The 17,983-nt window shown below is 44.3% G+C and overlaps 1 protein-coding gene across 5 annotated transcripts in view; it reads left to right on the top strand.

Annotated features, from left to right (window-relative positions):
- LOC124011443 (neuronal acetylcholine receptor subunit alpha-7-like) overlaps window positions 1–17,983 on the top strand; it is a 73,960-nt gene that overhangs the window by 33,269 nt on the left and 22,708 nt on the right. For 4 of the 5 annotated variants that reach the window (XM_046324837.1, XM_046324836.1, XM_046324839.1 and 1 more), the window contains 2 exons: window positions 16,050–16,094; window positions 16,902–17,011. In XM_046324837.1, the coding sequence (XP_046180793.1) occupies window positions 16,050–16,094; window positions 16,902–17,011 (155 nt within the window). Of the gene's footprint in view, window positions 1–15,788; window positions 15,947–16,049; window positions 16,095–16,901; window positions 17,012–17,983 lie in introns of those variants that run through there. The other variant, XM_046324840.1, reaches the window with a different exon arrangement.

Below are 17,983 nucleotides of genomic sequence, written 5' to 3'. Positions count from 1 at the left end.
TGGAGTCCACATGGGCCAGCATCCCCGTGGAACACTTTGGACACCTTGTATATACTGTCCATACTGTATGTTATACCATCTATTGCATCTTGCCTATGCCTCTCTGTCATTGCTCATCCATATATTTACATGTACATGTATATATTCTTATTCCATTCCTTTACTTAGATTTGTGTGTACTAGGTAGTTGTTGCGGTATTGTTAGATTACTTGTGAGATATTGCTGCACTGTCGGAACTAGAAGCACAAGCGTTTCACTACACTTGCAATAACATCTGCTAAGCATGTGTACGTGACCAATAACATTTTATCTGATTTGATTTAGAATCCATACCACGACTAATTGAGGCTCTTCTGAGGGCCAAAGGGGGTGCAACTCAATATTAGGAAGGTGTTCCTAATGTTTTATTCACTTAGTGTAAATGGCCAAAAGAAGAAAAATGTGCCTACTTGAATGTCAGTTCCTCAGAAATGTAGACTGATGCCCTCTGTGTGTGTGTGTGTGTGTGTGTGTGTGTGTGTGTGTGTGTGTGTGTGTGTGTGTGTGTGTGTGTGTGTGTGTGTGTGTGTGTGTGTGTGTGTGTGTGTGTGCGAGAGAGAGTCTCACCAGGGGGATGCTAATGCAGCGCATTTCATGCTTTAGCAAAGATCTAGAAACTCCGTCACACTTCCCCACATGCTGTGTGTGTCCACTGATAGAGTTCTGCACCACCATTCCATCGCCTCACAGTCAGAACAGACCCATTTTGAGACTTTGACACATGGACACATCACCACCCCATAGTAGGCTGTGTAATCCCTATGTTCTAGTCATTAGATCCTCAATAGCTCTATCATTCATTCATACACACACACACACACACACACACACACACACACACACACACACACACACACACACACACACACACACACACACACACACACACACACACACACACACACACACACACACACACACACACACACACACACACACACACACACACACACACACACACACACACACACACACACACACACTTCAGTGACCTGTGAAGGGTATGATCATACTTTTATAATTACCATCTAATCACCAGAGATATGTCTACAGTACCTCAGTAGCCTTAACATCTGGGCTGCTATGCTGCTTAATGATGCAGAGAGGGTTTGAAAGGCTGGTCATGGCTCACATCAACACCATCATCCCAGACATGCATGTAGGTCAACAGAGTGGAGCTTGTATGAACCTTTAGGGGTGTGTAGGGTGTTAGTGTTAGGAGTGTGTGTCCTCTCCTCCAGATTCTCTTCTCTGTCAAGGGCCCATGAGGCAGTGATGTTTCCCCCCAGGATGTCAGTCAGTCATTCAAAGCTGCAGAAAACAACACAAGTGTGTCTGTTAAACTCTCAGAGCGAACCAAACTGTCTCTGTGTTTAAATATGGCTTTTACAATTCCCATTCGTCAGCCAGACTCTGAGGAATGAGGAAACGGAGAGGAAATCTAGCCGGACGGAGCATGCAGAGTTCCCCTCAGGACTTTATAGTGGCTCTGAAATGGGTTTTGGCTTTGGCTCACTCAACTTTCTCTCTATTCAGAGTTGAGTGAGTGAGGGAGAAGTGTAGGTGTTTTACTGAAGTCTTGAGCTCCTACAGACGGTAGGCAATTAAGGTCACAGTTAGGAAAACTTAGGACACTAAAGAGGCCTTTCTACTGACTCTGAAAAAAAACAAAAGAAAGATGCCCAGGGTCCCTGCTCATCTGCAATTAGGCATGAGGACTGCAGATGTGGCCATAAATTGCAATGTCCGTACTGTGAGACGCCTAAGACAGCCCTTCAGGGAGACAGGACGGACAGCTGATCGTTCTCGCAGTGACGGACCATGTGTAACAACACCTTCACAGGATCAGTACATCCGAACACACCTGCGGGAAAGGTACAGGATGGCAACAACAACGGGCCGAGTTACTCCAGGAACGCACAATCCCTCCATCTGTGCTCAGACTTTTGGTATTGGTTAGGCTGATGGTCGGATTCGCGTTTATCGTTGAAGGAATGAGCGTTACACCGAGGCCTGTACTCTGGAGCGGGATCGATTTGGAGGTGGAGGGTCCGTCATGGTCAGGGGCGGTGTGTCACAGCATCATCGGACTGAACTTGTTGTCATTGCAGCAATCTCAACGCTGTGCGTTCCAGGGAAGACATCCTCCTCCCTCATGTGGTACCCTTCATGCGGGCTCATCCTGACAATGCCACCAGAAATACTGCTCGTTCTGTGTGTGATTCCCTGCACGACCGGAATGTCAGTATTCTGCCATGGCCAGCGAAGAGCCCGGATCTTGCCCCGAACTGGGTCAGAATATAATGATGTAATTACTTGTCGAAGGTGTCCGATGGGGTATCTCCTCGTGGACCGAGTTCCTCCTCCTCTGATGGCGACACCTCTGTTGTTACCGGGTGTAAGTCTATGATTGTCCACTCTATGTCAGTGTCCTGTCTCGTAGTGCTCTGTTTCCTCGCCCTCGTTCTGTGAGAGGGGTCTTCTAACCACAAGTTACATGTGGTGTCTTTAACCCATCAAGGGACGGCTAATCATCAGTGGGAAAGGTTCCAGCGTGGAATGAAAGCAATGTAGACCCATGATTCCTTGGATAACCTGGTGGTCCTTCTTGAGTTCACCTTCTTAGATACAGCTACTCAACCATAGCATTGATTGTTAAGAGTTTCTTTTGTCTTCTTCAACCTCGTGTTGGATTTTGTGGATGTGACTAATCCTCGACCTTGGCTGCAGCGCACAGCCATCTCGTCTGATATGTAAATTCTAAACTCACATGTTTTAAACCCTCAGGTCTGTCTTTATGGCAAGTTCTCTGGGCATAACTAGTTACGAGGCAAGGTCTGGATTTTTACTCAGATCCAATTTAGACAACTAACTTCACATTTCATCTTTAAAAAAACATTCTCTTTGATCTGGACATTTTCCACACAACATACAGTATGCAAACATGAGGTACATATTATACAAACTCTTCAAGTTACAATGTTTTCATTATAACGTCGTCATTGAACGTTTAATAACATAACAAAAACGACATTCATTTTGATATTCATATTCCATCTATCGTCATTACCACCATTTTGATTTACAAAATATATTGTCCCAAAGTCCATTTATTGCATGTTACTGTCCTGAGGTTAGCGCTCCATAGGGCCATCATACATTCCATTCCTCTACACTGAGGGGACAAAGGATTTTGTCTGCTGCCTTAAGATCTTACAATGGGAGTGAGGTGTCATAATACCACCTACCTCTCTACCCCCTTTTGGTGGGGTGTGAGAGATATCTATGCAGAATTGTGGTCAACGTTAACCTGACCCGAACAGGCCAGTCATGACACCACCATAGTCCCTGTGCCCAAGAACGCCAAGCTAACCTGTCTAAATGACAATCGCCCCGTAGCACTCGCATCTGTAGCCATGAAATGCTTTGAAAGGTTGGTCATGGCTCATCACCATCCCAGACACTCTGGACCCGGTCCATTTCGCTTACTGACCCAACAGAGCCACAGATTACGACATCTCTATTGTACTCCACACTGCCCTTTCCCACCTGGACACGAGGAACACATACAGTGGCTTTGGAAAGTATTCAGACCCCTTGACTTTTTCCACATTTTGTTACGTTACAGCCTTATTCTAAAATAGATTACATTTAAAAAATCTGAAGCAATCTATACACTATACCCCATAATGACAAAGCAAAAATAGGTTTTTAGACATTTTTGCAAATGTATTAAAAATTAAAAACAGATACCTTATTTACATAAGTATTCAGACCCTTTGCGATGACACTTGAAATTGAGTTCAGATGCATCCTGTTTCCATTGATCATCATTGTGCCGAGGCACAATCCGAGGTACCAAAAATGTCTGCAGCATTGAAGGTCCCCAAGAACACAGTGGCCTCCATCTTTCTTAAATAGAGATGGCCGCCCGACCAAACTGAGCAATCGGGAGAGAAGGGCCTTGGTCAGGGAGGTGACCAACAACCCGATGGTCACTCTGACCATCTCTGTGGAGATGGGAGAAGCTTCCAGAAGGACAACCATCTCCGCAACACTCCACCAATGAGGCCTTTATGGTAGAGTCGCCAGACGGAAGCCATTCCTCAGTAAAAGGCACATGACAAACTGCTTGTAGTTTGCCAAAAGTCACCTAAAGACTCTCAGACCATGAGAAACAAGATTCTCTGGTCTGATGAAACCAAGATTGAACTCTTTGGCCTGAATGTCAAGCGTCACGTCTGGAGGAAACCTGGTACCATCCCTATGGTGAAGCATGGTGGTGGTAGCATCATGCTGTGGGGATGTTTTTTAGTGGCAGGGACTGGGAGACTAGTCAGGATCAAGGAAAAGATGAATGGAGCAAAGTACAGAGATATACTAGATGAAAACCTGCTCCAGAGCATTTAGGACCCCAGACTGGGGTGAAGGTTCACCTTCCAACAGGACAGCGACCCTAAGAACACATCCAAGTCAATACAGGAGTGGCTTCGGGACATGTCTCAATGTCCTTGAGTGGCCCAGCCAGAGCCCAGACTTAAATCCGATCAAAAATCTCTGGAGAGACCTGAAAATAACTGTGCAATGACGCTCCCCATCCAACCTGACAGAGTTTGAGAGGACCTGCAGAGAAGAATGGGAGAAACTCCCCAAATACAGGGGTGCCAAGCTTGTAGTGTCATACCCAAGAAGACTCAAGGCTGTAATCACTGCCAAAGGTGCTTCAACAAAGTACTAAATAAAGGGTCTGAATACTTAGGTAAATGTGATATTTTCTTTTTTTTGTGAATTAGCAAAAATGTCTATTAACCAGTTTTTGCTTTGTCATTATGGGCTATTGTGTGTAGATTGATGAGGGCAAAAAACAATTCAATCGATTTTAGAATAAGGCTGTAACGTAACGAAATGGGAAAAAGTCAAGTGGTCTGAATACTTTCCGAATGCACTGTATGTGAGAATGCTGTTCATTGACTACATCTCAGCATTCAAAGCCATAGTGCCCTCCAAGCTCGTCACTTAGTTAAGGACCCTGGGACTGAACATTTCCCTCTGCAACTGGATCCTGGACTTCCTGACGGGCCGCTTCCAGGTGGTGAGGGTAGGCAACAACACATCCAACACGCTGACCCTCAACACGGTGGCCTCTCAGGGGTGCGTGTGTAGCGTGGTTCGTTCTGCGTTGTGTACTTTTAATTAGGACGCTGCCACAACTGGAGGTCTGCTAGTTGAATCATTTTTATAGGCCCTGCACACGAAGAGACAACACACAATATGTTAACCCTGGGCGCAGTCATAGCTCTCAGGCACCTGCGCAAGCACATGGACACTCACTCAAGTACTCACAAGTTACAATAGATACTCTCGTTAGCGAGCTTGGTGAAACGTGTTAACATAAATCTTATATCTTCTCCACATTGTAACAAACTTATAGTTGCATAACAGCACATTGTGTAACATTACCACGGTTTTATATTGAACAATTTCAGAGCCAAGGACAACATACCTTCAGCTATGCAGCTGTAATTAAATAAAGACACTGAATTGTTATTATTATCAAATTATTAACATCCCCTTGACCTGGCCTATTTGAATTGGTCCCTGTGTGCAACTTGGTGCATAATCTAGGGGAACAACATCACACTGCGACATTCGCCCCCCACGTTTTTTCACGAGATCAAAGGCACAAAACAAAGCACATTACCTCGAAGGTAACAAAGCAAAGAAAGAAAAAAAACATTCCACACCCACAGGGCGACAGAGTAACCCAGTGTAGTCCCTTAATTCTACACCCACAGGGCGACAGAGTAACCCGGTGTAGTCCCTTAATTCTACACCCACAGGGCGACAGAGTAAACCAGTGTAGTCCCTTAATTCTACACCCGCAGGGCGACAGAGTAACCCGGTGTAGTCCCTTAATTCTACACCCACAGGGCGACAGAGTAAACCAGTGTAGTCCCTTAATTCTAGACCCACAGGGCAACAGAGTAACCCAGTGTAGTCCCTTAATTCTAGACCCACAGGGCGACAGAGTAACCCAGTGTAGTCCCTTAATTCTACACCCACAGGGCGACAGAGTAAACCAGTGTAGTCCCTTAATTCTAGACCCACAGGGCGACAGAGTAACCCGGTGTAGTCCCTTAATTCTACACCCACAAATGGTCGATCAGCTGAAAAGCTATCCCGCTAAGGATTACAAAAAACAAGGGGTAGCTAATTCCTTATTCAACCGTATACGAAAAATGCCATATACATTTTATGCCGATGGACTACACACAAAGTTACATGAATTGCCAAATATAAGAAAAGGTAGGCAATATCCTACCGTCACCGAGAAACCAAGAACTGTTTAATTTCCTGCGTAGACATAGTTTGGATTAGCCTATTCACTGGCTTAATACGTCTACCTAGTCTAGTCCGAACACCCTCACTCAAAAACCTAGCAGGAATGTCACAGACAGCACTAACCCTGCTCAGAGGTCTGACCTCAGGATGGGGAGTGTTACAGATCGGCATAGGCCTGCTACCCAGTGGGCAGTCCTGCTACCCAGTGGACAGTCCTGCTACCCAGTGGACAGGCCTGCTACCCAGTGGACAGTCCTGCTACCCAGTGGACAGGCCTGCTACCCAGTGGACAGACCTGCTACCCAGTGGACAGGCCAGCTACCCAGTGGACAGACCTGCTACCCAGTGGACAGACCTGCTACCCAGTGGACAGTCCTGCTACCAAGTGGACAGTCCTGCTGCCCAGTGGACAGTCCTGCTACCAAGTGGACAGTCCTGCTGCCCAGTGGACAGTCCTGCTGCCCTGCTGCTCCGCGCAGAGTAGTAGCAAAGGACCCACTATCTAACATCCCCTTCAGCTCAACTTTATCCTGTACCAGCACAGTGGTGTAAAACAAACTGTCATTCTGAGTCATTCTCATTGTGTTCTGAATAATTACTGTGTTGTAATTGGATACTGAGTATAAACAGATTGGATATCATCATCAGTGATGAAATAGAAAACACACTGAATTATTATTATTGTTATTATTATCAAATTATTAACATCCCCTCTTGACCTGGCTTTTTTGAATTGGTCCTTGTGTGCATAATCTAGGGGAACAACATCACACTGCTGCACGTGCTTAGTCCTCCTTAGTCCTCCTGTACTCCCTGTTCACCTATGACTGGGTGGCCGTGCACGACACCAACACCATCATTAAGTTTGCAGACGACACGACGGTGGTAGGCCTGATCACAGACGACGACGAGACAGCCCACAGGGAGGAGGTCAGAAACCTGGTAGTGTGGTGCCAGGATAGCAATCTCTCCCTCAATGTCAGCAAGACAGAGGAGTTGATTGTGGACTACAGGAGACAGAGGGCAGAGCACGCCTTCATTCACTTCGACGGGGCTGTAGTGGAGCGGGCCGAGAGCTTCAAGTTCCTCGGTGTCTACATCACTAAGGATCTATCATGGTCCACACACACAAACACAGTCGCGAAGAGGGCACGACGATGCCCCTTCCGCCTCAGGTGACTGAAAAGATTTGGCATGAGCCCTCAGATCCTCAAAGTTTTTCAGCTGCACCGTTGAGAGTATATTGACTGGCTGCATCACCGCTTGGTACGGGAACTGCTTGGCATCCGGCCGCAAGGCGCTACAGAAGGTAGTGTGTACGGCGCTGACTCCATCCACCCAAGTCATGGACTGTTTTCTCTGGTATTGCACGGCAAGTGGTACCGATGCACCAAGTCTGGAACCAACAGGACCCCGAACAGCTTCTACCCCCAAAATAGTTTTGTTAAATAGTTATCCAAATAGCTACCCAGACTCTCTGCATTGACCCTTTTTGCACGAATCACTTTTGACTCATCACATACGCTGCTACTACTGTTTACCATCTGTCACATTATTCCTAGTTATATGTACATATGTACCTCTGCACATGGACTCGGTACGGGTACTCTGTGTATAAAGTTATTGTTACTCATTGTGTATTTATTAGTACTTTTATTATTACGTGTTTAACCTTTCTATTATTTCTCTATTTTCTGTCTCTCTGCCTTGTTGGGAAGGGCCTGTAAGTAAGCATTTCACTGTTATTCTACACCTGTTGTTTACCAAGCATGTGACAAATGACATTTTATTTGATTCACACACAGTCTTTTTCAGCCTTGTCTTAAAACTACTATGTTGTGATCTAGGTCTGGCTAGTTCTGCTAGACACAGATGGAGAGGAACCCATTTTTTAGTGGTTTATAGCGGTCTAGATGTTTTGGTTATTGTCGGTGAACGGTCTAGTTTAGTCCCCTGGTGTGTTTTTTTGTTGGTGTGGTCCAGTCCTGTGGTCAGGTCTAATCTAGGTCTGGTCCAGTCTGTTGGTCTAGTCTAGATGAGGTCGAGTCTAGTGGTCCTGACTCAGGGCAGGGCAGTGAGACTCAGGTGGTGAGGGGGGCCCTTGGGTCCTGTCTGTGAAACGCTCAACGCATGATTTAACCCTGATTGGCTAACGGTACGAGCACAGCTGCCACTGCTCCACTGGGCGTGTGTGTGTGTGTGTGTGTGTGTGTGTGTGTGTGTGTGTGTGTGTGTGTGTGTGTGTGTGTGTGTGTGTGTGTGTGTGTGTGTGTGTGTGTGTGTGTGTGTGTGTGTGTGTGTGTGTGTGTGTGTGTGTGTGTGTGTGTGTATGTGTGTGTGTGTGTCAGAGTTAATTTATTCTTGCTCATAGATAAAACTGATGAAATGCAGAATTTACATTACTAATAACTGCAAAACACTAATTTTAAAATAAATACATAATACGTGAAAAACAGAATACAGAACACTTGAAACATTACAGGACATTTTTCATGATGGAAATTGAAATATTAAAGTGTGACTGTTAAAAATATAATATTTGGGGGAACCATTTAAGTTATCAGACAGTCTGATAGCGGTGGGTAGAGTGGAGTTTCGCAGGCGGTTCGTACGGGCAGTTATACAGGACAGTTTGTTGCTGTTTCTCAGGAGCCTGGTGGTGCAGTTACCTCTTTTTGCCGGGAGCAGGTCATTCAGTGGTCAAGAGTGTGCATGTCCTTCACCAGGTGCACTGCAGCCTGCTCTCGCCTGCCCTGCAGTGACGGGAGCTGTGGTTGGACTGCTCCACCTCAGGAGATGATCCTCAAGGCCCTCCACCATATTCCAGACAAGGCCTGACCAGTGTAGTGTATACATTGACCAGATCATCAGTGGGGAGGCCATTTCTGGCAAGAACAGTCAAAGTAACAGGTGTTTTGAGGCCTTCCTCACTGACTGCACCACACGTGGCACCACTGCGGTTCGAGTCTAGATGACACTTAGCTGTTGTTACCACTGGTACTTCCTGTCCTCCTAGGATTAGTGGTGCAGGTTCTGGATGGTCTCTAGAAAAATGTATGTTGTTGGATGTGGCCCACTCTTCCAGCTGCTTTGCCTCCAAGCCCATTGGAAGTGTCCTCTTGTGGCACTAGAGGTGACCTCTGACCAAGGGCTAAATGTTTCATTTGCCATCACCCTCTTCCTTCTTCCGGTGGGGTATCTGTGGAGCCAGGCTAGTAATTTGGACACAGTTCAATGTCAGACAGACATTGCAGGAGCTTTGCGTGATCTTTGGACATGCAGTTGAAGTCAGAAGTTTACATACACTTAGGTTGGAGTCATTAAAACTTGTTTTTCAACCACTCCGCAAATTTCTTGTTAACAAACTATAGTTTTGGCAAGTCGGTTAGGACATTTACTTTGTGCATGACACAAGTCATTTTTCAAAAAATTATTTCACAGATTATTTCACTTATAATTCAATGTATCACAATTCCAATGGGTCAGAAGTTTACATACACTAAGTTGACTCTGCCTTTAAACAGCTCGGAAAATTCCAGAAAATGATGTCATGGCTTTAGAATTTCAGTTTTGTGGTAGTTTGTCTTTGCTTCCTTGATAAGCATTTGCGCTTTGTTTCTGTATTTTCTCCATTTCATTGTTTTTCTCCATTTCATTGTTTTTCTCCATTTCATTGTTTTTCTCCATTTCCCCATCTGTTGAAAATCATCTGTCTTTTCCTGATGGCAGCCTTTATTTGGTCAGTCATCTAGGGCTTGTCCAGTGTTGTTGTTGGCATGCATACATCAAGTGCAGTTTGAATGCATAAGTTGAATGTCTCCACTAGAGGTTGACCGAAGCGCACATACAGGTAACAGCCAAAATAAAGGAAACACCAACATTACGTGTCTTATTAGGGTGCTGGGCCACCATGACCCGCCAGAACAGCTTCAATGCGCAAAGTGCCTGGAACTACAGTGCTTTCAACGTTCATAACCCTTGACCTATTTCGCATTTTGTTGTGTTACAGCCTAAATTGAAAATGTGTTAAATAAATGTTTTTTTTTCTCAACCATCTACAGACAATACCCCATAATGACAAAGTGAAAAACATGTTTCTAGAAATTTTTGCTAATTCATTGAAAATGAAATACAGAAATATCTCATTTACATACAGTACCAGTCAAAAGTTTGGACACACCTACTTATTCCAGGGTTTTTCTTTATTTTTACTTTTTTCTACATTGTAGAATAATAGTGAAGACCACAAAACTATGAAATAACACATGGAATCATGTAGTAACCAAAAAAGTGTTCTTCAAAGTAGCCACCCTTTGCCTTGATGACAGCTCTGGACACTCTTGGCATTCTCTCAACCAGCTTCATGAGGTAGTCACCTGGAATGCATTTCAATGAACAGGTGTGCCATGTTTAAAGTTAATTTGAGGAATTTGTTTCCTTCTTAATGCGTTTGAGCCAATCAGTTGTGTTGTGACAAGTTAGGGTTGGTATACACATGATTTGGTAAAAGATAAAGCCCATATTACGACAAGAACAGCTCAAATAAGCAAATAGAAATGACAGCCAAATCGTTACTTTAAGACATGAAGGTCAGTCAATACAGAACATGTCAAGAACTTTGAAAGTTTCTTCAAGTGCAGTTGCAAAAATCATCAAGCGCTATGATGAAACTGGCTCTCATGAGGAACGCCACAGGAATGGAAGACCCAGAATTACCTACGCTGCAGAGGATAAGTTCATTAGAGTTAACTGCACCTCAGATTGTAGCCCAAATAAATGCTTCACAGAGTTCAAGACACATCTCAACATCAACTGTTCAGAGGAGACTGTGTGAAACAGGCCTTCATTGTCAGTTTGCTGCAAAGAAACTAAAAGGACACCAATAAGAAGAAGAGATTTGCTTGGACCAAGAAACACGAGTAATGGACGTTAGACCGGTGGAAATCTGTCCTTTGGTCTGATGAGTCCAAATTCGAGATTTTTGGTTCCAACCACCGTGTTTTTGTGAGACGAAGAGTAGGTGAACGGATGATCTACACATGTGGTTGCCACCATGAAGCATGGAGGAGGAAGTGTGAGGGTGCTTTGCTGGTTACACTGTCTGTGATTTATTTAGAATTCAAGGCACACTTAACCAGCATGACTATAACAGCATTCAGCAGCGATACGCCATCCCATCTAGTTTGCGCTTAGTGGGACTATCATTTATTTTCCAACAGGACAATGACCCCAAACACACCTCCAGGCTGTATAAGGGCTATTTGACCAAGGAGAGTGATGGAGTGCTGCATCAGATGATCTGGCCTCCACAATCACCAGACCTCAACCTAATTGAAATGGTTTGGGATGATTTGGACTGCGGAGTGAAGGAAAAACAGCCAACAAGTGCTCAGCATATGTGGGAACTCCTTCAAGACTGTTGGAAAAGCATTCTTCATGAAGCTGGTTGAGAGAATGCCAGGAATGTGCAAAGCTGTCATCAAGACAAAGGATGGCTACTTTGAAGAAATTAAAATATAAAATATATTTTGATTTTTTTAGCACTTTTTGGGGTTACTACATGATTCCATATGTGTTATTTCATCATTTTGATGTCTACACTGTTACTCTACAAGGTAGAACATTGTAAAAGTAAATAAAAATCATTGAATGAGTAGGTGTGTCCAATTTATAGATGGATTTATTGATTGATACTGTAATTATTCACACCCCTGAGTCAAATCTTCGTAGAAGCACCTTTGGCAACAATTACAGCTGTGAGTTTTCTGGGTAAGTCTCTAAGAGCTCTCCACACCTGGATTGTGCAACATTTGCCCATTATTATTTTCTAAATTCTTCAAGCTCTGTCAAATTGGTTGTTGATCATCGCTAGACAACCATTTTCAGTTCTTTCCATAGATTTTCAAGTAGATTTAAGTTAAAACTGTAACTTGGCCACTCAGGAAAATTCACTGTCATCTTGGTAAGCAACTCCAGTGTAGCTTTGGCCTTTTGTTATTTGTTATTGTTTTGCTAAAAAGTGAATCAGTCTCCCAGTCTGATGGAAAGCAGACAACCAGGTTTTCCTCTAGGATTTTGCCTGTGCTTAGCTCCATTACATTTTTTTATCTTGAAAACCTCCCCAGTCCTTTCATGATTAAAAACATACCCATAACATGATGCAGCCACCACTATGTTTGAAAATATGAAGAGTGTTTGTCAGTAATGTCTTGTATTGGATTTGCCCCAAGCATGACACTTTCTATTCAGGACAACATTTTTTTTTGCAGTTACTTTACTGCCTTGTTGCAACCAGGATACATGTTTTGGAATATTTGTATTCTGTACAGGCTTCCTTTTTTCACTCTGTCAATTAGGTCAGTATTGTGGAGTAACTACAATGTTGTTGATCCATCCTCAGAGCTATTAAACTCTGTAACTGTTTTAAAGTCACCGTTGGCCTGATGCTGAAATCCCTGAGTGGTTTCCTTCCTCTCGGGCAACTGAGTTAGGAAGGACGCCTGTATCTTTATAGTGACTAGGTGTAATAGATACACCATCCACAGTGTAATTAATAACTTCACCATGCTCAAAGGGATTTTAAATGTCTGTTTTTTAATGATATATTTTTTTTACCCATCTACCAGTAGGTGCACTTCTTTGCAAGGCATTGTAAAACCTCCCAGGTCTTTGTGGTTGAATCTGTGTTTGACTGATGTGGGGTACGTAAATTAGTCAATTAGATAGTCATTCAACTTGTTATGTGACTTGTAAAGCAAATTTGTACTCCTGAACTTATATAGGCTTGCCATAACAGAAAGGGTTGAACACTTATTGACTCAAGAAATTTCAGATTTTAAGTTTGAATTAATTAGTAAATATTTCTAAAACACAATTCTACTTTGACATTATGGGGTATTGTGTGTAGGCCAGTGAAATTCCAGTTGAAATTCCATTGGTGTTTTGTTGATGCACCCAATTGAACATACACTATATATACAAAAGTATGTGGACACCCCTTCAAATGAGTGGATTCTGCTATTTCAGCCACACCCATTGCTGACAGGTGTATAAAATCGAGCACATAGCCATGCAATCTCCATAGACAACCATTGGTAGTAGAATGTCCTTACTGAAGAGTTCAGTGACTTTCAACGTGGCACGGTCATAAGATGCCACCTTTCCAACAAGTCAGTTCGTCAATTTCTGCCCTGCTAGAGCTACTCCAACTCTAAGTGCTGTTATTGTGTAGTGGAAACGTCTAGGAGCAACAAAGGCTCAGCCGTAAAGTGGTAGACCACACAAGCTCACAGTACGGGATCGTTGAGTGCCGACTCACTACCGAGTTTCAGAATGCCTCTGGAAGCAACCTCAGCACAAGAACTGTTTATTGGGAGATTTATGAAATGGGTTTCCATGGCCGAACAGCCGCTCACAAGCCTAAGATCACCATGCACAATGCCAAGCGTCGGCTGGAGTGATGTAAAGCTCACCGGCATTGGACTCTGGAGCAGTGGAAACCCGTTCTCTGGAGTGATGAATCACGCTTCACCATCTGGCTGTCCGAATCTGGGTTTGGCGGATGCCTCCTACCTGAATGCATAGTGGCAACTGTACATTTTGGTGGAGGAGGAATAATGGTCTGGTGCTGTTTTTCATGGTTCTGGCCCCTGAGTTCTAGTGTAGGGAAATCTTAACACTACAGCATAGAATGACATTCTAGATGATTCTGTGCTTACAACTTTTTGGCAACAGTTTGAGGAAGGCCCTTCCCTGGTTCAGCATGACAATGCTCCCGTGCACAAAGTGGTTTGTTGAGATTGTTGTGAAAGAACTTGACTGGCCTGCACAGAGCCCTGACGTCAACACCATTGAACCTTTGGGATGAATTGAAATGCCGAATGCGGGCCTAATTGCCCAACATCAGTGCCCGACCTCACGAATGCAATTAAAATGTTAGCTAATGATCTTCAGCCCCTCATCATTTGAGTGACAGCTAGCAAGATGCATATTGACGGTTTCACAGTGAAAGAAGGCTGGCACAGGCCTGCCCAGCATTATCCATTGAGGTTTCAGGCTGTACCTAATGGCTAGGTGACACAGCAGAGAGAGAGAGAGAGCAATGACATACTGCAGACATCTGCCCATATATGATGTAGTACACATTTTTCAGGGGACCCGTTTTGGCTCTTGAGCACTAATTTAAAAAAGACTGGCTATAAAGTATGCAAATCTTCCTGGAAAGTCTCTAAGATAATGCTGGATTTGATGGCATGGGGTGTTTGTGTTTGTTTGTTTGGGAGAGAGAGAGAATTCCTTTTTTCACATCCCACCACATCCTGTACATTGCATTCTTCATCATGCTAGCTAATTACTTTCCAATCTGTTGATGTCTCTCTGCTGCTTGTGTAGGGGAGCCAGTTAGTTTTGATTGGCTCCTGGCTCCTCATGGACAGCAATTAGACAGGTACCAGACACCAGCTGAGACACATTGTTAGGGCAACGGATGAGAATGATAACAATCTTAAAACATTAAGATAGGAAATATTGTTTTAAATGCCAAGGTATTTTGACATTTTGAAGACATTATATATTTTTTGTAACTTTCTATTGGAGAGACAACGTGTGTGCGTGTGTGTGTGTGTGTGTGTGTGTGTGTGTGTGTGTGTATTGAGCAAGGTACTTAACCCTAATTGCTTCTGTAAATTGCTCTGGATAAGAGTGTCTGCTAAATTACTAAAGTGTGTGTGTGCTGCTGTGATCACCCTTGAGTTGGAGGGTTAATGTTTTCCCTCCATAGATTTGACCCTAACATCCCCCAACTCCCATCTCCCCCCGACCCAGTTTGCTAGTCAGACACCATTACTGCGGGATCAGAACACGCACACTGAGAGGGCGATCTGCGAACCATCTCTACATTCACTTTAAAAAGAATGGAACTTTTCCGTCTTCATCATCTGGGTCATTTGATGGAATCCTGGATATGTAGAAATATTTGGCACATAACTCAGCCCTAATTGATGGAAGTGGGTGTTAATGACTGATAGAGTTGAAGAGAGGCAGAAACAGACCAAAAACTGAGATCTGCAAAGAGAGAGAGAGAGATAATGTAGTCAGAGCAGAGAACAAGACAAAAGGACACCTTAAATCTTGCTAAGTGCCCTATTTACTCAGATCATGAAATCTGAGCTCTGTCTCTCTCTCCTTTCACTTTCTCTCTCTCTTTCTTTCTCTCTTTCTTTCTTTCTTCTCTCTCTCTCTCTCTCTCTTTCTCTTTCTCTCTTTCTTTTTCTCTCTCTCTCTTTCTCCTTCTCTCTTTCTTTCTTTCTCACTCTCTCTCTCTCTCTCTCTCTCTCTCTCTCTCTCTCTCTCTCTCTCTCTCTCTCTCTCTCTCTCTCTCTGCTGTGTGTTGGGTTGTTTAGGTCCACGGGGCTTGTTGTTTGAGATTTTAAAATGAGGCATCTAATAATGATGTGCTACATGCCTCTACTGAAACCAATGCGTAGAAAAACACTGTGGTTACATAACTGCAGTTTCTAGAGAGGTTTCACACCCCAGTTGTTTTGCACCCATGCTGAACCTACAGTAGGCACACAGCGACACCTTACCTCTTTCTATTTACTGTGATGATTTCCTGTTATGGGGGTTGAATTGAATTGTTCTTTTCTTCTATTCTCTGTTTGGTCAGGACGAGAAGAACCAGGTTCTGATGACCAACGCATGGCTACAGCTGGTGAGTGGAAATGGTTGAGGACTGAATGACACTGTGACTCATGATGTTGTCAAATCCCCCCATCCCACCAAAAAGGCAGTAACACCATCTCAAGTTGATGTGCCGCAGGTGTTGTCTGGTACCACCACATCCTGTTAGTTGTATATTGAGATGACAATAGCCTGTCCGTATTGTCTCTTGAAATATTGCTTCTGTTAAGTTAAAACTGCTAGTTTCTCTTAGCCAGTCTGAGCTTGATCCAACATATTGGATTGGACATAGAGCTTTGATTGCTTATCCCGATGTTTCCTTGGTAATCTGGAGGATACATGCTTATGGAGAGTTGACGAGGTTGGATTTGTGAGAGGGGCATGCGGTTCACCTTGTCTGGTCTCTACCATCGACACGACCCAGGAGAAGGAGAACAACGCCTCCACTCTCCACAGTCACTACAAACAGACCTCCGTCCAATTTCCCATCAATTCATTTCCATTAGATTTTTTATTGAGTCATTTACTCCTTTATAGAAGTCTTCCTGACAGGATGTCAGCCTCAATTTTCTAGCCAATCAGTGTCATTGCTGTGTGGTTTATGCGACGCTTCCCAGGCGGGCCATGGGAAATACATTTCAATGTCTGTCAACTAGCGTGAACTCATAAGAGACAAGTGCTGTCACAACCCTTCAGTTGACAGACTGCCAAGACCCAAGCTCAGACTGGATCTTTTATCACAGACAGACTGCCCCCCCCCCCCCCCCCCCCTCAGTACTTGATGTACCTCTTTGCTGTGTGATTATCTCTGATGTGTATCTCTGTGTTCTGTCCTCAGTACTGGACTGATGTGTACCTGAGTTGGAATCCAGAGAACTACCCCGGGGTTCAGAACCTACGTTTCCCCTCCAGCCAGATCTGGACCCCTGACATCCTCCTCTACAACAGGTGTGCTCCCACAATCCCCATCTTCTCCCATGATCCTCCTCTCCTCCCATCACCCTCCTCTCTCCAATAATCCTCTCCTCCCATCATCCTCATCTCCTCCCACAACGTACTGATGCAGTCATTTAGTATGGATCCTTTCTTTGGATAACTTTAGAGCTGAGATTTGGTTGATAAACCAACAGCATTGGAGCATCTGTGACCAGCCTGCCCGGAGGGACTGGAGGGACAGGACCTGAATGTGGAATATGTTTACGGCTGTGTTTAGTCTGGAAGTCTCCCGAAGTGTGTGTGAGTGTATCTGTGTGTGTGAGTGTATCTGTGTGTGTGAGTGTATCTGTGTGTGTGAGTGTATCTGTGTGTGTGAGTGTATCTGTGTGTGTGAGTGTATCTGTGTGTGTGAGTGTATCTGTGTGTGTGAGTGTATCTGTGTGTGTGTGAGTGTATCTGTGTGTGTGAGTGTATCTGTGTGTGTGTGAGTGTATCTGTGTGTGTGTGAGTGTATCTGTGTGTGTGTGTGAGTGTATCTGTGTGTGTGTGTGTTTGTGCGTGTGTACCTCTGTGTGTTTGTGTGTGTTTCTCTCTGTGTGAGTGTGTGTGTGTCTCTCTGTGTGAGTGTGTGTGTGTCTCTCTGTGTGTGTGTGTGTCTCTCTGTGTGAGAGTGTGTGTGTGTGTGTGTGTGTGTGTGTGTGTGTGTGTGTGTGTGTGTGTGTGTGTGTGTGTGTGTGTGTGTGTGTGTGTGTGTGTGTGTGTGTGTGTGTGTGTGTGTGTGTGTGTGTGTGTGTGTGTGTGTGTGCCTCTGTGTGTGTGCGTGTGTGCCTCTGTGTGTTTGTGCGTGTGTGTGTTTGTGCGTGTGTACCTCTGTGTGTTTGTGCGTGTGTACCTGTGTGTGTTTGTGTGTGTGTGTGTGTGTGTGCGTGTGTTTCTCTCTGTGTGTGTGTGTATCTCTCTGTGTGTGTGTATCTCTCTCTGTGT

The sequence above is a fragment of the Oncorhynchus gorbuscha genome, linkage group LG23 (genome assembly GCF_021184085.1).
Source record: "Oncorhynchus gorbuscha isolate QuinsamMale2020 ecotype Even-year linkage group LG23, OgorEven_v1.0, whole genome shotgun sequence".
In the NCBI taxonomy this organism is placed as follows: Eukaryota; Metazoa; Chordata; class Actinopteri; order Salmoniformes; family Salmonidae; genus Oncorhynchus; species Oncorhynchus gorbuscha.
This window is presented reverse-complemented; position numbering and strand designations above follow the sequence as displayed.